The sequence below is a fragment of the Pempheris klunzingeri genome, chromosome 5 (genome assembly GCF_042242105.1).
Source record: "Pempheris klunzingeri isolate RE-2024b chromosome 5, fPemKlu1.hap1, whole genome shotgun sequence".
In the NCBI taxonomy this organism is placed as follows: domain Eukaryota; kingdom Metazoa; phylum Chordata; class Actinopteri; order Acropomatiformes; family Pempheridae; genus Pempheris; species Pempheris klunzingeri.
The window spans coordinates 6,521,580-6,544,265 of NC_092016.1; the positions used below are offsets into that span (position 1 = coordinate 6,521,580).

The window sequence follows — 22,686 nt, forward strand, 5'->3', positions numbered from 1 at the left end:
GGAGAGGTGACGCCGCTTTAGAAGCAGAGCAGCTGGAGGCTGGAGGAGGACAGAATGGGCAGCTCGAGTGGAGGCAGTAGAGACATTTTTAGATAAAGAACCTGGTTTCTTCGGTGGAGGCAATTCTGAGAGGTCGCCCTCAGCTGACTGCTTTAAACTCTCACATGCACTAATGTGCACGCGCTGCCGTCTAGGCCACCATAACAGAGGACAGAGAAGCTCAGATTACAACACTGTGGGAATGTGGCTTCATTCTGTGCTCAGGACATCATCACTCCGCTGTATCTTCACACTGGAAATAGCTTTTTGCTGCTGTATTAATGTTGTGACTTTTAAATATCGTGACAAGACTGAGTCCACGGCATTTAACAGTCTTTCTCTGTCTGATCAGAGTCGTCTGAACAAATAATAAAAAAAAAAAAAAAGTCTGAGAGTGTTTTAGGCTTCACAGCAGCAAGTGGGTCAGTCAGTGTTTGAGGCCTGGATGAGTTAAAGTGGGACAACCCAATAAATAATATGTAAAAAATATACTTACAATGCAGAAAAGGCTGCTGGAGCCTCTTTCTGCTGTCAGCTGCTGACAGAGACAGACCGGGTTGGTTATTCCCCGTCGACTCAACCTGCTGTGAGAAAAAACAGTCTCCACCGTTAAATGAATCAATTTAATCCGAAAATCAGATAATGTACCAGTGGGTGAAGTTATTTCACCAGTTAGACTTGAAGAGTTTCCTAATGACGACTCAACGTGCAGTCCAGATTCCAGTCACTCAAACTGGAGACTTCTTAAGACGAAAAAGACCATTTATAATTTAGACATTAAACATGATAAGACAAGAGAATTTCTGGGCCAGTTTCTGTGGGTTGACTCCTCGCTGCAGACTGAGCGGATGATGCTGAGCGCTGTCTCCTGATACAAACACACTCAGGCTAAAGAAGGGGAGTAAATGAATGAAAATCATACCTTGACCCAAAGTCTGAACAGGTCAAGTTCAGCAGTGTTTGACACCATGTTGAGGATGGAGAAAAAAAAATGTGAAGAAAGCTGTGATGTATTAAATATTGAATTGAAAGGATAAAAAAAACACCTTATCAGGCTGCAACCAAGTGCACTGCAGTAACAGTCTGGTTAAACTCAGTTCAATTTAAGGCTTTATTCAGTTTCCATTTGTCTCCAGGTGACTGTTCATCCACCACACTGTATCAGACAAATGAAAGCAGACATCCTAAACTGAGTGAGTGATAAACACTGACCATGTGACTTCACTTAGTCAGTGTTGTCTGGAGGTTAAACTGTGACTTTAGAGAGCAGTTGGTTACATCAAATGCTGAGGTTTTTGCTTCCGCTTCCCCGGCAATTTATTACAGATTAGGTCACAACTTTGGACAAAAACCTGCATCTTGAATATCTTCAGACAACCAAAACTCCAAACAGACTGAAGGACTGAACGCAGTGACGATAACCTGTAAAACAGCTGTTTGCCCATGAAATACGCACAGTCTGCCGCTCGAGTTCACCTCCTCCTCAAACATCACTCCCCTCTACTCTGTCTGAGGGCGAGAAACACCCACATATGTACTTCCATATCTAATGGTATATCCATAATGCAGCAGCACCTCTCTACACTCCACCGGGCTGATGTGCTGAACACAAGTGGAGAAAATGTTTCTCAACTGAAGGGCCGTCCTTAAAGCCGAGCACTTTACATAATCCCCTCTGGGCGGAGATGAGATGAACGCTCGGCGTCACCGGCAGCACGAGGAGAGAATATAAACTTGAAGCTGACACGTTCAGGGCATGGTTTGATTGTTTGTTTACTCAGCGGGCAAGCTGGATGCTGGCCGGTCAGCTGAGACGAAGCATCATTTGCTGTTTGCTGCGGCTCCAGCACCGCCCCACCGACACCAGGCGAGGGCTGGCGTCTGCTGGTTTTTGGAGGCCAAAAAGCCAGCCGGGCGAGTCGGGACCAGCTGGCTGTGGCGCTGAGCCAGCAGCAGGACGGACTCATCACAGGGTGTCCTCGGGCTCGGACAGGTCTGAGACGGGACTGGACGGAGCTCAGAGAGTCAGCGGGAGGACAGTTCAGTCATTCGATTTCTGCCTGTCTGCTTGTTTCTCAGATGAATAATGTGGCGGTGAGCAGCGTCCGAGTGAGGACAGGTCTGAGTTATTTTTAGGAGAAAACAATACCGGTACATTTGTTCTGGTATTTATTTCAGTCTGAGAATGGAAGGAAGGAGATGAAAGAAGCTTTTTAATCATGCGGAGAGTGAAAAGCAAACATGAAACCTATAAATGTGGATCCTGATAATTCAGTTCTTATATACATGCAGTGCATCTTTACAAACTCATGTTGTTTGATGAAACAGGCAAAGCTTTATTTTGAATTCTACTGGGGGTCTCAAGGCTGAATTTTGGGGAACTGTGTCTAAAATTATGCAGCAGACGTGTCGAATGCTGATATTCCTCCAAGAGAGTGTCCTAGAAAGTTGTTTATATTCCTCTAATTTGTTTTGCCAAGCAAATTTTGAGGGAAGCGTAACGGCTGCCTGAGTTTTTTTCCAGTGGAGGAGGCGCCACATTTATGCACCACACAGTGGCTGCAGAAGGTCAGAGGTCAGGTATAGATGGTTTTGGCGTACAAAGTTCAGGACACCGGGGACCAGAGTTCACATCCTGAGTCCTGCCCGTTGTTTACTTTGGGCAACAGAAGCAAAAAGTGCTTTGAATTGTTTAAACCGATCATAAAAATCCTGCTTTAGTTGCTATGAGATTATATTGTAGGAAAACACACAAAATACATTGTCAAGGGACTTTTTTTGCAGATATATTCATGAAAAAGTTTCCTCGTTATGTGATTAAGGCGGCATTATGTTGCTCCCTAAACGTATTTGATGCTCCAAGTTAGTGTAATTACTAGAAGACGGGGTTGGATGCTCTTATCTGAACTCCAGCTCTAATTATTCTCTGTGTTAGAGCGGATGGAGCTCAGGAAACTTTACACATGTAATTTCAACTGTTTCCAGATTTCAGACACTTTAAATTACTCTCAGCGTACACACGTGTGTCTCTGTTGACCAGATCATGAACCTGATTGAAATCCACCTTTGTTTTCGTCAGCAGTCCAGACGGTGGTGGTAATGCTCCTGAAGCTGTTTGGAGTGATGGATGCATTTACACCTCCTGGCTAGAGTGCGTCTGAAACCACCTCTGGAGGTGGTGAAATCGGATTTCAATCTGTCTTGAGTGCTTCTTGGATGCATTTACACTTGACTTTTGTGAGATCTGAGCCATCTGATCAGGCATGAAGCGACAGAGCGTGAATGTGAAGGAGGCAGAAAGGATCATTTGGGTTTCTGAGTCCAGCCAGGACATTAAAACATTATGCTCATGAGAAGCAGCATTTTCCAGATTGATTATTAAAGCTCACTCCTTTATTTATTGATGCATTCAAATCCTTAAAATCAGTGACATTTTGTTGTTGTCTTCCTCTTCTCTGTAAATCAGAATTACAGCTAACATGTCTCCTTGTCGGCACACGGTTTTACTTGTGACTGATATTAAAGTAAAAGGGAACCTGAACAATAACCAAACCTAACCTGAAAAGGTTGTTAGAGCATTTTCTCTGTGGTGTTTCCATTATTTTGACCACAAAGGTAAGTTTGTGCTGATAACTGAGCGAGGTGTATGTGTTTCTCCAGCGTCGTTCTGACTGGTAGCAGCAGACACCGTCCCTCAGTTCACTGTAAGTCGCCTCAGAGGAAAATAAAACACAAAGAAAAGTTATTTTTCCTCTTCTGATGCTGACAGAGGATCTCTTCTTATTCCAGCTTCCTTCTAATCACACGCTGAACTTCAGCTCACCTTGTTTCCTCCTCTGAGCTTCAAAAGACAGAACACCATGTGACCCAGGTTGATATCAGGCTGTTACACAGGAGTGTGTTTTCACTCTCTGTTCTGTCATGAGGGGTTTCAGACACCTCTGAGCATCGGATTTCCTTTACAGAACTTCAGACTTTCCCTTTTTTTCCAATTCAAGTACAGTTTGTGCTCAGCTGATGAACGAAGCTTGTGTGGACCGATCAGAACATGTCCAGTGTTAGATTTGCTTGTTGAAGTTGAAACATTGCGTACAGTTCAGTTGAAGTTGGAGCAAACAACTTATCTGTGTAAGGTTTGTCATACATGTTGTAGTTTTATTTTCCTCAGGTGGCTTTAGCCTACAACTTTACAGTCTAGTCTATAATTTGCACTAAATGCTATTAACAGGAAGAGGAAAGAAAATATTGAATTGTGTACTGATTAAGTTAATAATTCCGACACAGTACCTCCTTTTATTTTGTCTTACTATTTAAATCACATCATTACGTGTGGTGCTGAAGCTGTTTGAAATATTTGAGTGAAAATATCTGAATCATTTTACAAACTGTAGGCTGTGTGTGTCATGGATCTGGTTTATAATGAATTAATCTACCATCTTAAATAAAACTAGAAATATACATACAATTAACAGTAAATATACATAGAATTTAATATAGAAGATTCTTTGACTCGCTGTATGTGACAATTGAATCATTACAGGATATTAATGAGTTTTTCTTCACCTTCACACTTAGTGGGTTGAAAATTGATTATTCTGTGCTTCATGTGAAGCCCCTCAAGAGTTTAATTTATTGTTGCTGAAGTTATTGGTTGTGACAGAATCATCGCTGATGATTCGTGATGCGAAGGTGCGTTTCTGACAGAGAGCACAAAACTACAAGGATCTCCATGTTTGTAGAGAAAGCACACACGCTCTTTAGCATCTCACACATAGAAAAATCACTCTAGATCAGGATCATTTTTATGAAGTAGTGCATCCTCCATCTCCTGGTGACTCCGAACAGCTGAGGAAACCAATGGAGCTCTCCCAAATATTGAATATTACCAATGCTAATTCCCTACTCTAAGATCCTGTGCCAAAAATTCGGTTTTACATGGTGCAGATTATTAAACAAATTGACTTGGAGATAAATAAACTCCTCCTAGAGAATTATTCAGAAATTAGTGGACCCAGAGAGCATTGATGGCATGTCTTCTTTAATCAGAGGTATTTAAGCATTTCATCAAAAAAGGAAACGGAGTTCCTGCTCGCTTGTTAAGTTTTTTTTCTTTCCACTGGGGCAGTGAGTCACTTATCCCTGAATTCAATTTGATCACTTTGAGAGAAACATTAAGAGAAACAGAGCAGAGACCGCAGCTGTCATGTAGGAATTTACCTCGAGGGGGAATCTGTATACTGTCCAGGAAGGAGAGGGATGACAGTAAAGAAAAGCTTTACTTTAAATAAGACAATCAGAGTTCAGAGTGAACGATGATGGACGTGTGCTGTCACCTCAGATGGGTTTCTTCTTTCATCGTTCAGTCAGGCAGAAAGCTTGAGGCTGTCGCAGGACGACGAGCATCAATCACTGTCACAGGAAACAACCTGAGACGGCAGGAAAAAGAGCAAGCGTGTCCTCTGATGTAAAGACGTGTAAACATGTCCACGCGCAGAAATCTGTCTTTGGAGAGAGGCTGAATCTGATGCAGCTCGTCGGGTCTCGGTGGGCTAACGTAAAGGTCTGGTGTTGAGGGTAATGAGCGCTGTCAGCGCGCCGCTCACCCACTAGGAGATGACAAGTCCATCAGCTATTGCTGCCGCCTCACGCCAGGCCAACGTCCAGGTCCAGATCACTTGAACTGTTCGTCCCAAGGAGACCTTTTCTGACTCTCAGGAGCTCCACAGCCTCCACAGTCACCTCCACACTGCAAAAGATCTCCAGCTTCACATGTCATCTGTTGGCGACGCTTTAGGATCAGGATATAAATCATACACTTTAATGTTTAAGTAATGCATGACTCATGATGATTAATGCAGGATGTATCACATGAGTTCCTGTTGCCAGTCACCCTGACAGCATGATTCATTTATCAGTTAGGGAATGTCAATTCACAGTTACTTCAAACATTAATTGATCTGCAACCAAATCAGCTGGATTCCTCTTACATGAGTTACACAAGTATTTTTTCTAACCATGCATTTGCTCAGCCTCTCTGAAAAAACAAAGACGCTTCATATTTCTATGAGAACAGACACAGCTCTGCTTTCACACCGGGTGTCAGACTCAGACATTTACATGTTGTTGCATGACCTAGTGGTATTTGACACACATTTACAACCGAAGGGGTGGAACAAGAGTTGGTTTCTGTTAATAATATTTGTCAAGTGTAGAGAAAGATGCACGAAAACCAAAACCATCCAGCAGGTACAGAACAAATTAAGCTGTGATTTTAGTTGTAGTGCATCAACAGCTATTTTGTTTTTCAGGGAGGTCGAGCAAATGCATGGTCCTGAAATAAAGTATTGTGTTGAGAGGAACCTTTTTTTTGTGCTTTGCTGCATTTTTCTGTTCCCACTAAATGCTTTTTTTGTTTTTTTTTGGAAACATTTGCACAAAACGTTGATGGAAATGCACTTGCTGCCCCTGAAAATGCCACATTTGAGCATGTATGAGCATTTCTGAAACTGTATACATGCGTTAGTTCACTCACCTCCTACTTATTTTAAGTACATTTCCCCACAAAAATTCAGCTTGATCAATTAGGTATCTTTGAAAGGCTTCCACCAGAATTTGAAATACAGTTCTGTGAGTTTTTCTTTTATTCCTCTATGTTTTCAGCTTTGGTGAACTAACCCCGAATCCTAAAAAGAATACAGAGAGACGAGTGAACTTTGTGAAAATGGCTCCAAAACTGTGGATGAGAATGTGTAGCTTTAGAGCAGCGCTGACGTTCTGAGTTTGTGTCCTTGTGAGCAGCAGCCGTGAAAGTAAAAGCCAACACCGTAACCCTCACTGTTACTTCACAGTGATGCTTTTGAGCCGGTGATTGCACCGTTGTGATGATGAAGACTTGTGTCTGTGTGTGTGTGTGTGTGTGTGTGTGCGTCGAGCTGATTAGCAGGGTGTCCAATTAGGCTGCTAATTAGAATTGCAGTCCTCCAGTCGTGGCGGGGACTCTTTCAGACACCACCAGCAGGGCAAAAGTTTGATTTCTCTCCGAGAGCCTCTCTGCAATTTATTTAATGACTACAACAAACCACTCGTTTCACAAACCACATCAGTTATTATTATTATTATTATTATTATTATTATTGCCATTACAGCTATAATTTGACGATATCAATTATCTTACAACACAAAGCTGGAGTCGTAATGTTGTTTAATCGTGATGCTTCGATGTGACATGCTAGACAGCTTTGCTCAGTCAGGGTTCCCTTCCTGTGGAGGTTTTCCAGGCATGTTCACTCCACATGCTTAAAGCTCAGGATGGTTAATTCAGTACTAAGTGCAGAAAGCTGTGATGTGCTTCAGAGAAAGGTCAGAAGTGACATGTAATTTACATTAAATGGGATACAACATTGGATAACAGCAGTGTGGCCCTTTTAAAGATGGGAGCAGGGTGTGTTAAAGAGAGGAGCTGGTGTGTTTTAATGGAGCAGCAGCTGACTGAGCATCAATAACTGATGCTGCTGTTTATTCAGCTCACAATGCATCATTAATGCTAATGGGGGTCCCCAGTTTTCTTAGCCTTCACTGTACTTTGTGTGTGTGTGTGTCTGTGTGTGTGTGTGCTTTTCTATCACTGTTGGGACCATTACTGGTATCATCACCAACCTTGTCAGGACCATGACTCCGGTCCTCATGAGGACCGAAGTCATGTCCTAATGAGGCAAAATACCACTTCAGGGGTTCAGGTGAAGGTTGGGGTAAAGTGTGTATTGAGGTTACGTCAAATTTATAATAAATGTAAATCCACACAATCTCCTAATAAGGATAGCTGCGAAAAACATACATACATAAATAACATTTTATGAGGAAAAAAATCATTGTAATATATTTCCTACATCCCAATTAGTTAAATCATGTGAAAATATACTAAAATTATGCACATATTAAAACCTTTCTTGTCTTCTGGGTCTCAGGAGGATGAACATCTGGCTGTAAAAAGCCACATTGGCTATTAACCCTCGGGTGCTGGTTACTGACAACTGGGAGCAAATAACATCTGCCAAAAAACAAATAAAGTGACATACAACACACATTGTTAAAATCTTATTTATTTCATGTATGCATTTAGTCAAAAACATTTAACTGGAGAACATGTTAAATAGAAAAACAGACAATGATGTAGCTGTTTAGCTGATCGTTTATCACTTAATCCTCCTCCATAGTATGAGCCACCTGTTTTAGAAGTTGTCAGGACAAAGTCAGGTTCCAACAATGTCTGTTTTTACATCAGATGTGAAAATATTGTGTTTTATTGGCCTGCATTCACAATAGTTCATACCTTCAAATAAATCTGAAAATGTCCTTGAGTTGAGACAAGGCTGTTTTTCAGACTTTCTGAATAATTGACATTTTGAATACAGCTTTTCTTTGACCCGACAAATCCTTTTTGATTGTGGAGACTGTCCTCCCAGGAAACATGAGACCATCGGTCGATTCAACATAAACTCCTAATCGACATATGTTTAAGAAGATGTAGCAAAGCAGAAACACGGTGACTTGATGAGCCAACAATACGGGTCCATCACCATGGTCATTCCCCAACCTCAACCAAGAGCTTATTATTGTAACTATAATGCAGCATCTTGTTTTTATGCCTAAATGCATCCCAGATCAGAAAACGTGATGTTGTCCTGTCAATAATGCTTCAGATTTGAAAATTCATGCTTACATGTGTCTCTCTGGAGAGTGTGGAGAAAAAAGTGTATTTTGTGGTTTCATCTGAAGGACTTGCGATAATCTCATGTGGAATGGAAAATCCACACGTGTGCTTTGTGTTCGAAATAAACTTCAGCTCCTCTCTGATGGTTAAACCTGCAGCGCTCTGATAGCGTCAACTCTCAGACAGGTTTGTATTTACAATACAGGCCTTTAATTTGCCGCCTGTCGCTGAACGAGTTGGGCTGAGTGACATTTGTATTGCTGTCAGGCCCTCTGCCGTCCGTCTTCCTCCCTCCTCCTCCTCCTCTGTGAATCCTGATGAGGCGTCCGGCCCTACACGCCGGCCTGTGACTGAAGTGAAATCAATCAGCCCTTCAATCCTTCTCTAAAGGACCATTATCCAGCGCTGCCGGGCCTGTCTGCCTGTCGTCTGCAGGATCTATGACCCGATCCGCCTCTCTAATTCACACGGCAGAGCTCGCTAACTCAACTCTGACTGCTGAACAACAAGAAGCGGAGGAAGGTCAGGATTTAAGGTTCAAACTCGATCTGTTTAAATCTCAACAAATATAGCACAGGGCGTTTGGGAGTGACACCGAACAGCATTTAAAAATCTGAACTGAATGGAAAACACTTCAACAAACCAGCTGTTGGTGATGTTTTCGACCTTCCTGCCTCCAGTTTGTGGTTTGGTGTCTAAGACGTCAGAGATAAGAAACCCAGAGGAAAATAAAATGAAAATACATATGGCTGGTTTTCTTTCTCCCTAAATTTCTGTCTCCTAAGAGAAAATATGTTTTGAAAGAAACCGAATGCTGGCGAGCGCAATTTTTTCCATCCACATAATGAGGAAATGTTTGTGTTTATATTTAATTTGTTTTCCTACCATATCTGCTCATGCTGACTTAATCATAGTGATCGTGGTAATCATTCTGTTAACCGTGCGGTTAAAGAAATAGTTTTACATGGAAAACGGACTGATTCACTTATTTGAGTGACTTTAACTTGTATCATAAGTACAATACTATCTAGTAAAGCATCTGAATACTGTCCCTCCCTGTCTTGGTATTCTTTTAATGGGAAACATCTGCAAGGGGTGTTGAGTTTCACTGACCGTAGCTTAACATGTGATTAAAAACATGACACTTGACAAATGTTTTTTATGTCATAATTTACCGCAATTTTATATTAACATGCTAAATCACTTCATTGCTTGAGCAATATGCTATTAAATCGTTGTTAATTGCCTTTGATCAGACTGATTTATGGTGTGAAAATAAGATTTGTTTTAGCCAAGAGTTGGAGGAAGTTGAAATCAATCAGGCCACATGTCGATTCTTAGTTAAGGCTGCGCTCGTTCACAAAGTCAGAGTGAACAATACACAGGCCGAGTCTGCAGAGAACGAGGGATACATTTCGTTTTATAGTGGCTAGTGTGTAGATGTGTGTACACTGATGCCTGTGTGTGTTAGTGGATGTGTATCAAGCCACGTAAGCTGGGACGAGAGCCGATATGTGTGTGTGTGAATTGATTCTCATGTCTGTGTTTGGTTCCATGTGTGTTGGGAACCTGCAAACTGTTGCCAGATAACACAGAGGTCTGTACATTTATGCAACAACACATTCTTTATGCTTAAATGGTATTATGCCTTAAATGTGACTGATACCAGCTGTTGAGGTGTTGATTCCAGATAAGCCTTGGATCCTTACAGACTCTTTAGACACACTCGTGAAATTAAATCAGCCCTCAGTATAGTATCAGTACATGTACAAGATCTAAACGTTGATATGGGATGATTATGATAGTACAGGATACAAAACATATTAAATGCTTATATCAGGTCAGCAAACAAAAAAACACTTATCACCGTGTCATCCAAATAGCTGAAAGGAGGTATACCATGACCGCTGCTAACGTTTAACCTGGCTGTGTCTCCACAGATCCCTCAGATCAGCTATGCCTCCACGGCTCCAGAGCTCAGCGACAACACTCGCTACGACTTCTTCTCCCGCGTGGTTCCTCCAGACTCCTACCAGGCTCAGGCCATGCTGGACATCGTCACGGCGATGGGATGGAACTACGTGTCCACGCTCGCCTCGGAGGGAAACTACGGCGAGAGTGGCGTCGAGGCCTTCGTCCAGATCTCCAGAGAGTCAGGTGGGAAACCTCGAGCAGATACGGTCTGTAAGCTGAACCTGAAGTGGGATATGAGAGTTGGTTTTACTTTACTTATTTATCACCTGAAACGAATTAAAGCCAGGAAATGTCCCTTTAATGACTCAAGACAGGCAGGATGAATGGACCCTGTGGACGCTGTGGGTTTTATGCTGCTGTTAAACTCCCTGTTCTCCTGCTCAGTGTCTGCTGACAAGTGAACAGTAGGAAAGGTCGTGTAATTGACTCTTGATGTAATTAAAACAGAAGTCAGTGCTGATTTCTCCTGGTCACTGTGTAGCAATCAGTGGCCTTCACTGATGAAAATATTATAGCACCCAGCCGAGGTCTGACATTAATTACATTGTAAGGAGTCGTGCTGAATTTCATCAGCATTAACATGTATGCTGGAGATCAGAGATCAGTATGTATGTGTGTGTGTGTGTGTTGGTTGAGTTCAGGTTCAGTAGTTTGTCTTTGCTCATCCCGCTTGTATGAAGGTGCTTTAAGCTTTGATCAAAAGAAGAACAATCAAACTTTAAATCACATGGAAACATTTCAGCTGAGGAGTGCCCTCTTTATCAGAGGTTTTGGTTTTAGACATTGTTAGATACAGGAATGTTTAGGAGGATCAGATGTACAGAGACACTTCAGTGAAAACGATTTCTAGTATTTAATAAATAATATCCAGTGGTCTGGTCTGTTTGAGCAGATCAGTGACATATGGGAACATATGGGGGAAAACAAAGGCAATCTCAGATATTGTAATTTAAACAAAAAGAAATTAATTTCATACTCTGGCATGCTTAATCCTTTCATGCATGAATAACCTCAGTCAGGATTTTTTACTAAAAAAATCTGTTACTACTACTACTTGAATTATTCATTCAAGATTTGAACTTTTATTTTTTTTTCAACCCAAATTTTATAAAGATATATTTACATGTCCAGTAGCTGAAATATAGCTACTGATGCATGATGTACAATTCACTGGACATGTGATTAATCATAATTTCTTCCCAATATAAAATCAATACTTGGAAAATTTAGCAACTGCATGACTCCTTAGATGTTACTTGATGTCACCATATTTTTCTTACCTGCAAGGGTCTCTTTTTATAGAAGGTTTGAACAGAAACAACCATGTGTGTCGACCATCTTGGTTTCACTCTTTTTTTTTTTTTTTTTTTCCACTTGCAATGGCTTCCCACTAGGTAGCAGTGTATGAGATGATGCAATAGCATCCACTGTAGTGGCTGATGTGCAACTATGCCATCAAAACTCATGCATATACAAGAAAACAGCTTTTGAATAGCTGTACCCTGTAGTGACCTCAATGCACGAAAGGGTTAATTTTACTTGTGGCTCTGACTACAACTATGGTTGAAATAATGGCTGGGCCTGTGGCTAATGATATTGTTTGGTTTAGTTCTACTATTTTTGGGCTATTGCTGCCATTGTCGATGTGTCTGCAGCTCTTTACAGCAACTAGGATTGTACAATTTGCCAAAAAACCGGTGTAAAGCCAGACGCTCCCACCAAGATTTGGACTTCCATCACACATGACAGAGTTTTAATCCTTACGAGTTCAGTCCAGGTTGATTTGGCAGCGCCTCTGGTTAATGAAAACACTCCTTTGGCAGCTACTTTGTAAGAAAGACAACAAATAAGCAGCTGGTGTGTCTGTTTGTTTGTTACCTTGCTGAGGAGCTGGAGATGTGCAGCTGTTAACCTGCAGCTCTTCATCCAACTGCTCACTGTGGCTGCTCCTGTCTCGGTTGAATATTTAAACCTGATGTAAAAATGATCAAAATCACCACTGTCTTGTTTGTAGTCACGTTATTGATAAACCTTGAGTGCTTGAGTACTTTGAGTTTGAAGCAGTGGTAGCAGGTGGTGTCTGATTAGCATTAGCAGTAAAAACATACAGTCTGATATGGTGCAGAGGGAGTAAACCATAAACAGTGAGGCTGATGAGATAAAATTGAAAATAGCAACGGTGTATTACATGCTGTGTGTGTGAATCCCTTGTTTGCGTTAAAGCAATTTAAATCTAGCATGGGAATGGCAGGCTCTGCTATTGCTGAAAAGAGCTGACCATTAATTTCTAAAACATGAAGCTTGATATCATGAAATCTGTGTCAGCTCACACAGTCGGTTGGCAAACAAAAAAAATCCGCAAATAACACGTGCCTTCATGAATTCACAGAGATGTGAGATGGTCTCCCACCAGTGCACAAACACGTACCATGTGACAAACAATTAACATGTGCTGTTTTGTAAGGAATAAATATGCAAGTTTTAGCACTTGTCTTTTGGAAATAAATGTACATACAGAAAGAGGAACACATGAGATGTCTGTATCTCTGTTTCAGTAACGCAGAATGTATCAGGATGAATCACTGGATTGATTATACATCTAATCTCTAATGAGCGTCGTGTTGCAGCGCATGCATCCTCTCCCAAACAGCAGCTCTGTTGAATAACAGTACTTTATTATGACAGAATGAAAAAGCATAACAGAAATTTAATAAAATAGGATAGATTTTTCATCTCCGCCGTGCCACCCTCTGGTTCTCTCCATCATTGTAACCGGGTTTATGTCCTTGCTGCCGTAATACCTACATATTTACCTGTGCCTGTGACACTGCTGTAATCTGTGTGTAAATGGCAGCAGCAGCGGTAATCATGAAGAATGGCAACGATCACGGCGTTTAAAAGCTTTAGATTAATAACGAGACACTGGGTAGAGAGCAGCTGTGGCTCCTCTGTGGAATCAATGAGCTTTCATCTTTGCTGCTGCTGTTGCCTCTGCACGCACACACACACACACACACACACACACACACACACACACACACACACACATACACACACACAAACACACAAGGAAATGGCTTGAGCAAGGTCTGATGGTCTGAAGGCTCTCTGCCACAGTGGTCAGATGTATGGATTTGAGCTGGTAGCCGATTAGCTTCTAATGAGTAGATTTTGCGAAAGCACTTCTTCATTGTATATACAGATGTCTTCATTAAATTATTATTACTTTATTTCAGCTCAGCAGAACATGGCTCATTAGGCAGATTTTTTGAAAATATTAATTTAAAGTCCTACTGTGAAAAAGCCTCATTGTGTCACAGTGATAATTTTCCTCATAACTGGTGGTGGAAGGTAGCTCACTAATAAAGAAAACCCCATTGATTTTACACATCAAAAGTCTGTTTACAGGTCTGGAGGAATGCTACTGCATATGTAAAAAAAAAAGGTAATTTGTAAAGTAATAATATAGTTTATAGTTTAAGGTTGTACTCATTGTAACTACTTTATATACTGTTTGGTTGGTTAATCTGCAGCAATGCATCATGGTTTAAATATCACATCATCATATAATATCATTATATATAACATCATTTGTAGCATCACTGTCCTGCAAGAACCTCAGATCTGTATAATATGTATTTAAATGAGCTCTGAAGAGCAGCCTGTTTCCAGCTTTGTGAAAATGTATTTTGCAGGTAATCTGGGGAGATTTTCTCCACTCATGGAGAAGCACAACTATCTTTGTCAGGAAAAATCACATATGGAATAGTGTTTGCCTCTGAGATGTAGTGCAGTAGAAGTATGAAGTAGCATCATAAAATGGAAATACTAAAGCAAAGAGCAAGTACCTCGACAGTAGTGCATTTAAGTCCAAGTTCAAGGTATAGAGGAGGGAAGAGAGACGGAGAGGCTAAGAGGAGAGTAGAAGAGGAAGGAGAGAGGAAATGAGAAGGTAGAGCAGGAAAGGACATGCAGAGGAGGAAAGAAGGTGGCATAGAGAAGAGGGAAGGAGGAGGGGAAGGGAAGAAAGAGGGAGAGGAGGAAAACAGGACATATAGGATGAATGGACTTATAGAGGAGCAAAGGAGGGCTATTGGAGGGAGGGATGCGGAAGAGGAAAAGAGGCGGGAGAGGAGAGAAGGAGGAGGCAAAGAAGAGAAAAGTGTGCAGAGGTGGGAAGGAACAAATGATGCAGAGAGGAAAGGAAGAAATGTGCAGGAGAACAGCAGGATGTATGAAGGTGGGTAGGAGGTAGAGGAGGAACGAAGGTAACTATGAGGAAAAGAGTAGGTGGAGGAGGAAATGAGAATCTGTAGAGAAGGAAATGAGGATGTGTAGAGGAGAGAAGGAGGAGGTATAGAGGAGCTGGTGTAAAGAGGATGAAAGGAGGACAGATGGAGGGAAAGGAGAATGTATAAAGGAAAAAATAACAGAAGAGGAAGAAGGGAGTATCCCTCTGAGGTAACTTCCTGTGTCCTCTGCTGATGATGCCACTTGTGTGGTGTGATGACCCAGCTGTTGAGTACAGATGCTGCTGATGTTTGTAACCTGAGGCCCACAGAGACGTGCGCTAATGGCTGCAACAAAATACAGAATCACTGTCGCCGCCGTTTCACGAAGCCCATCTCCATGACAACAGCTGCAGATCTCCCTGCAGCGTGCTGAGCTACTCGGGGACAGATGGATAAAAACACTGTGATCTCCGTCAGCAGGTTAAGGTGTGTGTTAATCTGCAGGGGGCGGAGCTCTGAGACAGCTGACAGGTGAACCGAGTCTCTTCGCCATCTGTGATGTCACCAGCTGGTCCTCTGGGCTGCTGGGAGGTTGTTTCACCTCGACAAATGATTTTACACTCAACACAGAGAGGATGGCTCGTGTCATGAAGCTGCAGGTGTGTGTGTGTGAGAGAGTGTGAGTGTGTGTGTGTGTGTGAGAGAGTGTGAGAGTATGTGTGTGTGTGTGTGTGAGAGTGTGTGTGTGTGAGAGAGTGTGAGAGTGTGTGAGAGTGTGTGAGTGTGTGAGTGTGTGAGAGTGTGTGAGAGTGTGTGAGAGTGTGTGAGAGTGTGTGAGAGTGTGTGAGAGTGTGTGAGAGTGTGTGTGAGTGTGTGTGAGTGTGTGACGACAGGCGTGTGTGTTTAGCCGGTATGGACGGTGACTCTGAAAGTCCCTGAATTATTGATCTGGCAGTCATGGACAGAAAAAACTGTTAGATTAATTAAAGGAAGAGTCCGACATTTTAGGAAATGCTCTCCACTTCAGATGACTTGAGGAAGTTAGTGCTCTCCGCCAAGAAATAGTCCGGCTCGTAAACCATCCTTTTAACTGGTTATAACGCGTTGATTAGTGATTAGTCGATTCGCTTTAGTAGTGTCAGCAAGTGTGTTTTTGAAGATAATGGTTTGGGTTAAAATAAGTGCTAGGTGAGAGAGTGATGTTCGTTGTCATGGCAACAACAATAAGCACATGGTTAATGTCAAAATAAATAAAGACTTGCTCTGGCTTGGAGGCCCTTGGGCCTCTGGGCCCAGTTGCCCCATTTGGTAATCCACCAATGAGCCGTCTTTGTGGACCCACCGATCCACCTTGAACTTCTCCCTTCATATTGTCGCTATAATGTAACGTCACCTGGCGACCTCCTGTGCTCCCGGCCAAGTCTCAGGAAGTGCACCAAGCGTTCAAGCCAATTTTACATTGGCCTACCCGTGCAATTACAACAATGGCGTCCATCACGTGATGTCATTGGGCCAAAACAGGCTTTTTTCCTTAGACTTACATTGTGAAAGAGACGCCTTTAAATAAGCCAATAAATGTTTTGAGTCACAACCCCTAAGAAATGACTTGTTTCACCATCATTCGGTCCGCTAACATTTCCAGAAGAGCCGAATGATTAAACCATTTTCTTCCCATTCATTATAGCAGAGGGCTTGCCAGCTCTGCAGACCCGAGACGCTTGTGTGCGTGCTCCACGGGCCCAGCAATGCAGAAGATCCGGGTACTTTTATGAAGTGGAACTTTTTTGTCACTGAGCACTGAGTCCTTCCCCCCCAACGCTGCATCCAGCTCTCTTTATACATCCATGCTCCTGGCAGAGTCATAACCCGTACAGCCACTAGAGGGCGCTATAACTTGACCGTAAACAAATGTTGTTTGTGGGCATTTGCTCTGAGAAACAGTCTCATTCTCAAGTGAAAACATTGTGTCTTGAGTTAATAATTACTACGTGTTGGTAAAGAACAGAGCACAGACAACATTTACAGTCATTTACATTCATTGGATGGAAAAGATAACAAAATATTGTCTGTGAAGTATATTCATATATCTCTGTCCAAAATCAGAATAAAACTGCATTAAGATCAAGCAGCTCATTTGGATTATTATATGTATTTATATGTAGATTTTATAGATGTGTATATGTATTTTTCATGTAGATCTAGATTTGAAGTGTGTGCTTTTTGTTGGATGTTATTCATAGTTTCCATCTAAATGCAGCCATTGTTAAATCTTACCGTCCTGATACTCTCCCGTAAAGCGTCGTTTTGTTCTTGCTCACCTATTTTTATTCTTCAGATGAAAATCAGCAGCTTGGAGCGTCGCAGTGTCGCTCCACAGAGCTGATCCTCCAAGATCATAATCAATTAGCGACAACTGGACCAGAACTCTGTGGTGGCTTGTTTCCTGTTGAAAACGTCTCAGAGCTACAACAATGGCCTCTTCGTGGTTTGTTTTCGTAATGAGCCTAGGTGGGTTGACGTTTAGTGGCTCTGTCCTCCAGGCCGAGCCGTGCTGTGCTGTTCTGCGGCGGGCCAGCTGGCAGACGACAGCAGAGTTTCGCAGGGAGAGGAGTCAGTGACCTCATTGGCAGGCAGAAGCAGTCACAGATTAAAGGAGCATTTACATAATATCACTGCGAAAGGAAAAGACCCTTTTTTCCTCCTGGAACTTCCTCGGCTGAATTGCCCCAGATTGCACTTCACTAACATTACAGTGTGTATCAAAATATCTTTGAATAATAATTTCCTCATCTTGGTAATCCTATTAACCATAGATTAAATATCTTTTCTTGTCTATTCGCCTTTGAAGTCTTTGAACTCTGTCTGCCGTCAGCTGCAGGGTTGTTCCGCTGAGGCCCGAACTCAGGAAAGCCTCGACCTCCGCGTGGTCACCGCCACCGCCTCACACACTGATCCCGACACTTTCAGCTGATTTTCAAGGGGGTTTTACAGTGACCACAAACAGGACACAGAGAAAGATGTAAGAAGAAAGATGTAAGATGAAAGATGGCTCCATCGCTCCAAATACATTCCATCCTGACCGGTCATGTAGTCCCATATTTTCCAGTTATGGTCTTTCATTAGGAGCTGATGTCAGCACTCATCCTCGGGTCCCAAGTGGGCTCCTCCTTTCTGTGTCCATTCACAGTATATGGGTCCAGAAAAGGTCTTGCAAGGCCACATTTGTGACCCTGTGGACATAAAACTACTTTCTTCACTCCCCTGTTTGTTTCGGTTTATACAGAGGATTTGATGTTGTTTCTAACTCAGATCACCTGCTTTAGAGAAGCGATATTAAATGAGCATCATAAGAAAATATAAATGTCCAGAACTGGTGAATGAAGCAGAATTCACAAACTCAACAGCTGCAGAGATCTGCTCTTTTCACAGGGAGCTTTAGGAAATGTTAAAGTGGTTTCCAATACAGACTTTGAAAGAAGGCAGTAACTGTTGTGAAAGTGGAAGAGACTGAGGCTTTGTGTATGACAGCAGATTTCACAATATGTCTGTTCTAAACTAAGTGCAAGTGATTCAATAACAATCAACAATTTTCTTATAGAGCAAAGTCTATATACGAAGAACAGCTATGGGCTTACAGCTGAAACACACTGTGTTTAGCACAACATCAGTATTACAAGAGTAAGAGTCTGCAGCCATGCTAGTGGCTCTGTGAGGCTGCACTTGGATATAGTGGCCCAATATTTAGTCATAAAGCAATGTGAATTTTGACCTGATGATAGCAACGTGATTATAATTAGTCCTGACTGGGGCATGGATGTGTGGACCACATTTAGTGGAAATCCACCTGCTGGTGGTGCTAGAGGTAAAGTCTGAGGATAAACAAAATCACTAAGTTTTCACCGTCTGAGAGGCCAGAACATCTGAAGAAAATGTCATGGCATCTGTCCAGTGAGATATTTCAGTGTGGACGTTTGCTTACGTGCAGTTTGGAGTAAGTGTGTTCTAGCCTTCAGGAGCGGGTGAAGAAATGTGGCCTTCTGGATATTCATGTGAGCTCAAAGTACTTAATCTGGCTTAAGCTATCTCTAACTCAGTTTGAACTTCGACACCGCCTGAATGCAGAACATCACGCTCTCTGCGATGGAAGCACATCTAAAGTGCGCATATCGAATGGATTTAGAGATGGGTGGGATTCAACACACATCAAAGCCACCCACAGAAAAACTGTTTCACTGTCAAAAAAAACTCAAAATGTTTAGAACATCAGAGTATGGATTCAAGAAGTTAATTCACTCGTCCAATCTCAGGAAAATTTTGTTTGTACCTCTTTTACTTTGTCAAGTGAGGAAGCATTGTGAAGAGAACAGCAGGAACTACACTGGAGGAAAAATGGCTTCAGGATACATTCAGGGTCCTGCTGTCAGCTGGGAAAATGGCTTTCAACTGATGTCTTTTTCTATCTGTGACTGGATCACGCTGTGCAGACTCACCACTCGTGTTTCTGTTCTGAATCAAGAAGCAGAAAAAGTTGGTGAGGTGAACAAGCTGTTGGAAAGAAACAGAGGTTAACAGGGAGAGAGAGCAGGATGGATCTGATGGTGCAGCCTGTTGGACTGTTGTTATTAATATTAATTATCTTCATTATCAGGGTTATTATTCCTGCAATGCTGACAGCTTTGCAGTCGCTCTGCTGGAACAGAATTCATTTGGAGGGTCATGACCTGGGCATAAGTCCATATTTAACCCTGTCACTCATTTTATGTGATATGAAGGGAAATATTCTCATGCCTGCTAAAAACTGACACAAATATATACAGTATACATAATGTATATATACAATTCAGTTTATTTCATTCACTAACAGCTGATGCATTTGAGAAAAAAATCCCGTATTTGCTTTTTATTTTCATATTAATATTTCATATTAACATTTGAGATACAACATGATATACATTGTTAAACATTTTACTCGTCATTAAATGTTCAGTATAATCAGTATTATATCTTAATCTGTATTAACACTCTAATAAAGATTTAATGCAGAACAAGTACTTCTACTTTTGTCACTTTAAAGGTGCAGTGTGTAGAGTTTAGGGGGATCTATTGCAGAAATGGACATGCATACAGGGAGACTCTGTTTCAATGAGAATACAGTCAGTAATGACACCAGTCTAAGGTGATACTGCTGATACTGTACTGTAAAGGTGATTCAATAAAGCCAAATTTAAGTCTAATAAAAGTTTAAAGACGTAAAAGAAATTCTCCTTAGTTTTGCTGCACATTCCCTCAGAGTGCTTAATGAAGTAGAAGAAAAAAGGACAGGACTGACTGTTTGAACTGTGGGAGTAAAAAGAAAGAAACTAGTGTTTCGTTGTCGTAATCTCACCACCGTGCAGTCGAGCTGAGAGCCGCCCCACAAGGAGAACCGGGATCTTCCTGCTCTCTCAGTAGGAACTCAGGCCCGACGGCGGGCTGACTCCTGTTTGAACTCTGACGGAGGCGACGCCTGCCGCCTAGAAACGAACTTCAGCTCCGCAGCTGTTAATTATACGTTCATCTTCGAAGCCTGTGAACAGACATTGGTTTGAAAAGCTGCAGCGGCGTCTGTCGGCTGATACTGAGGCTCCCCTCAGCTCTTATGAAGGCTGCCTTTTGTTTGTTTGTCTCTAGAGTGTCACTTGTTGTCGTCTTTAGGCTGAACAGTTCATGATAATCACAGCTGCTTTATATGACGGGAGGAGTTCTGTGAGGAGTTCAGAAGTTTAAGACCTGAAAACTCATAAACCTCTGAGCAATGAAGGAATGACACTGAACATACCAACGGTTATACAAACTCCACCAAGTTATTTTCTAAGGGAAGAAAATAGGTTTTTTCGAGGACAACAGTAAAAACACTGGAACACAACATCTTTAATGATGCTTCGGGCACCCTGTAGAGAGAAAATAGAACTAAACCAGCAGAGTTTCATATCCATCCAGGCTGGAGAAGTGCTCTACTTGTCAAGTGGCTTTCACCCCACCAAGCAGTACTCACAGCCTCCAGTCATTTCAATGAGGGTACAGCGGCAGAGGGAGGGAAGCGGTTTTGATCATGGTGGTGGGGGTATGGAGCGGTTGCCGCCCACGTAAAAGTGCACAGAACTAGGTTGGTGTAGTAACGCTATGATGAAATCACGGCCTTGCACCATAATGGAAGCAGCCGCTTTAAAAAACACTTTGCTTTTTTGAGGAACGCCGTTTCAGGTGGTTATCATGGCGGTTGTTGTGTGGCAGTGTGAAATAGCCTTTAGTCAGTCAGCATTGTGTACAACATTGTGGACTAACCATAATCAGTAAACTTGTTTAGGAAGCAAACGACTTCTGGATTGTAATCTTAGAAGCTTGAGGTTGAGAAAACTTAATGAAGATTTAAGTATTAGATAATTTAAACAAAAGAGTCGTTGTAGTTTTTGCACTGTAATAACAGCTTTTAATATTCACTTTTCACCCTCACCATCGGTTCATCTGTGCTGAGCATGTTTTATGAACACTAGCACACCTTTATTTATCATTTATGGTGGTTTTATGGTTTATATCGACCATAAAACAGACTTTAAAGAATAAGTTAATAGAAAGTTGGCAAAACTTACCTCTAGAGAGTTTTAATTTGTTTAATATTGAAGGTCTCTTAATTGTCTGTTGTGTGACTGTTTGAAGATTCAGCATATATGAAGGCTGCCCTGATAATGACATGCATCAGATGGATAAAGATTCTTCAAATAAATCAGTCACGGTTGCTAAGTTACTTTTTCAAAAAAAAACTATTTTGAATCACAGCAAAACATAATAAACACTAAAATATAGACATAATAACGTGTTGCCGTGACTACAGAAGCGATGCAGAGGACACATGACGGACTTAATTTTCCTGCTGTCATTTTCCTCCTTGACTCAGACTGAATATTTGATGTTTTAATAAAGACAAAGTGTCACAAGAAGCAGCTCATTTCTTCTTCTTCCTCTAAACTTGGCAGCAGATATTCCTCTCATTCAAACAGTTTTCAGTCAAATTACGCAGCAGTGCACCGTGCGGCCCTGTGTGTGTGTGTGTGTGTGTGTGTGTGTGTTTTCTGTGTGTGTGCAGCAGATTAAATGGAGGGTGTGATGGTGTTGTATTTTCGCTGACGTTCTGTCGGATCAGTCGCCGTGGAAAAAAACTCACCCGTCTCTTTTCTTCCTCAGAAGTGTGAAAGCCTGTAGAAGATAATCTGCTTTTCTTTCTCTCCCTTCTCTCAGCTCATCATCCTCCTCCATCTTTCTTTCTGTACTTCTTTATCCCGTAAACTATTTTTTTCTCTCTCTCTCTCTCAAATGAGACATAAATACTTTCTGTCTCACCTCACCTGTCCCTGTTAAGTTGGCGATTTCCATTTTTGCTGTATATTTTTGTCCGCTCATGGAGGAAATTGTCCATTAATCCATATTTTAAGTGTTCCTGTCATCTGTTGTTTATTTCTTTTCATTTTTCCTGGAGAGAAGAGTCCCCCCCCCCCCCCCCCCCCTGTTCTGCCTGCATGCAGCCTGAGGAAGAGATGAATATTTTATGGCGAGGGGATTCCTTCACCTTTCTCCCCTCGAGAATAAGTTAACATAGCGAAATCACTCGTCTGTAGTCAGCAGCTCAAACAAATAAAACACTCGACATCCATTAACGGTGGCCAGTCGAACACAGTGAGGTGAGGAGCAGTGAAA

At 41.9% G+C, this 22,686-nt stretch overlaps 1 protein-coding gene across 1 annotated transcript in view; it reads left to right on the plus strand.

Annotated features, from left to right (window-relative positions):
* The window catches only part of LOC139201019 (metabotropic glutamate receptor 8-like), a 121,136-nt gene that overhangs the window by 29,495 nt on the left and 68,955 nt on the right, over nucleotides 1-22,686 (plus strand). The window contains exon 2 of the mRNA XM_070830222.1: nucleotides 10,690-10,906. Coding sequence (XP_070686323.1) covers nucleotides 10,690-10,906 — 217 coding nt within the window. The remainder of the gene's footprint in view (nucleotides 1-10,689; nucleotides 10,907-22,686) is intronic.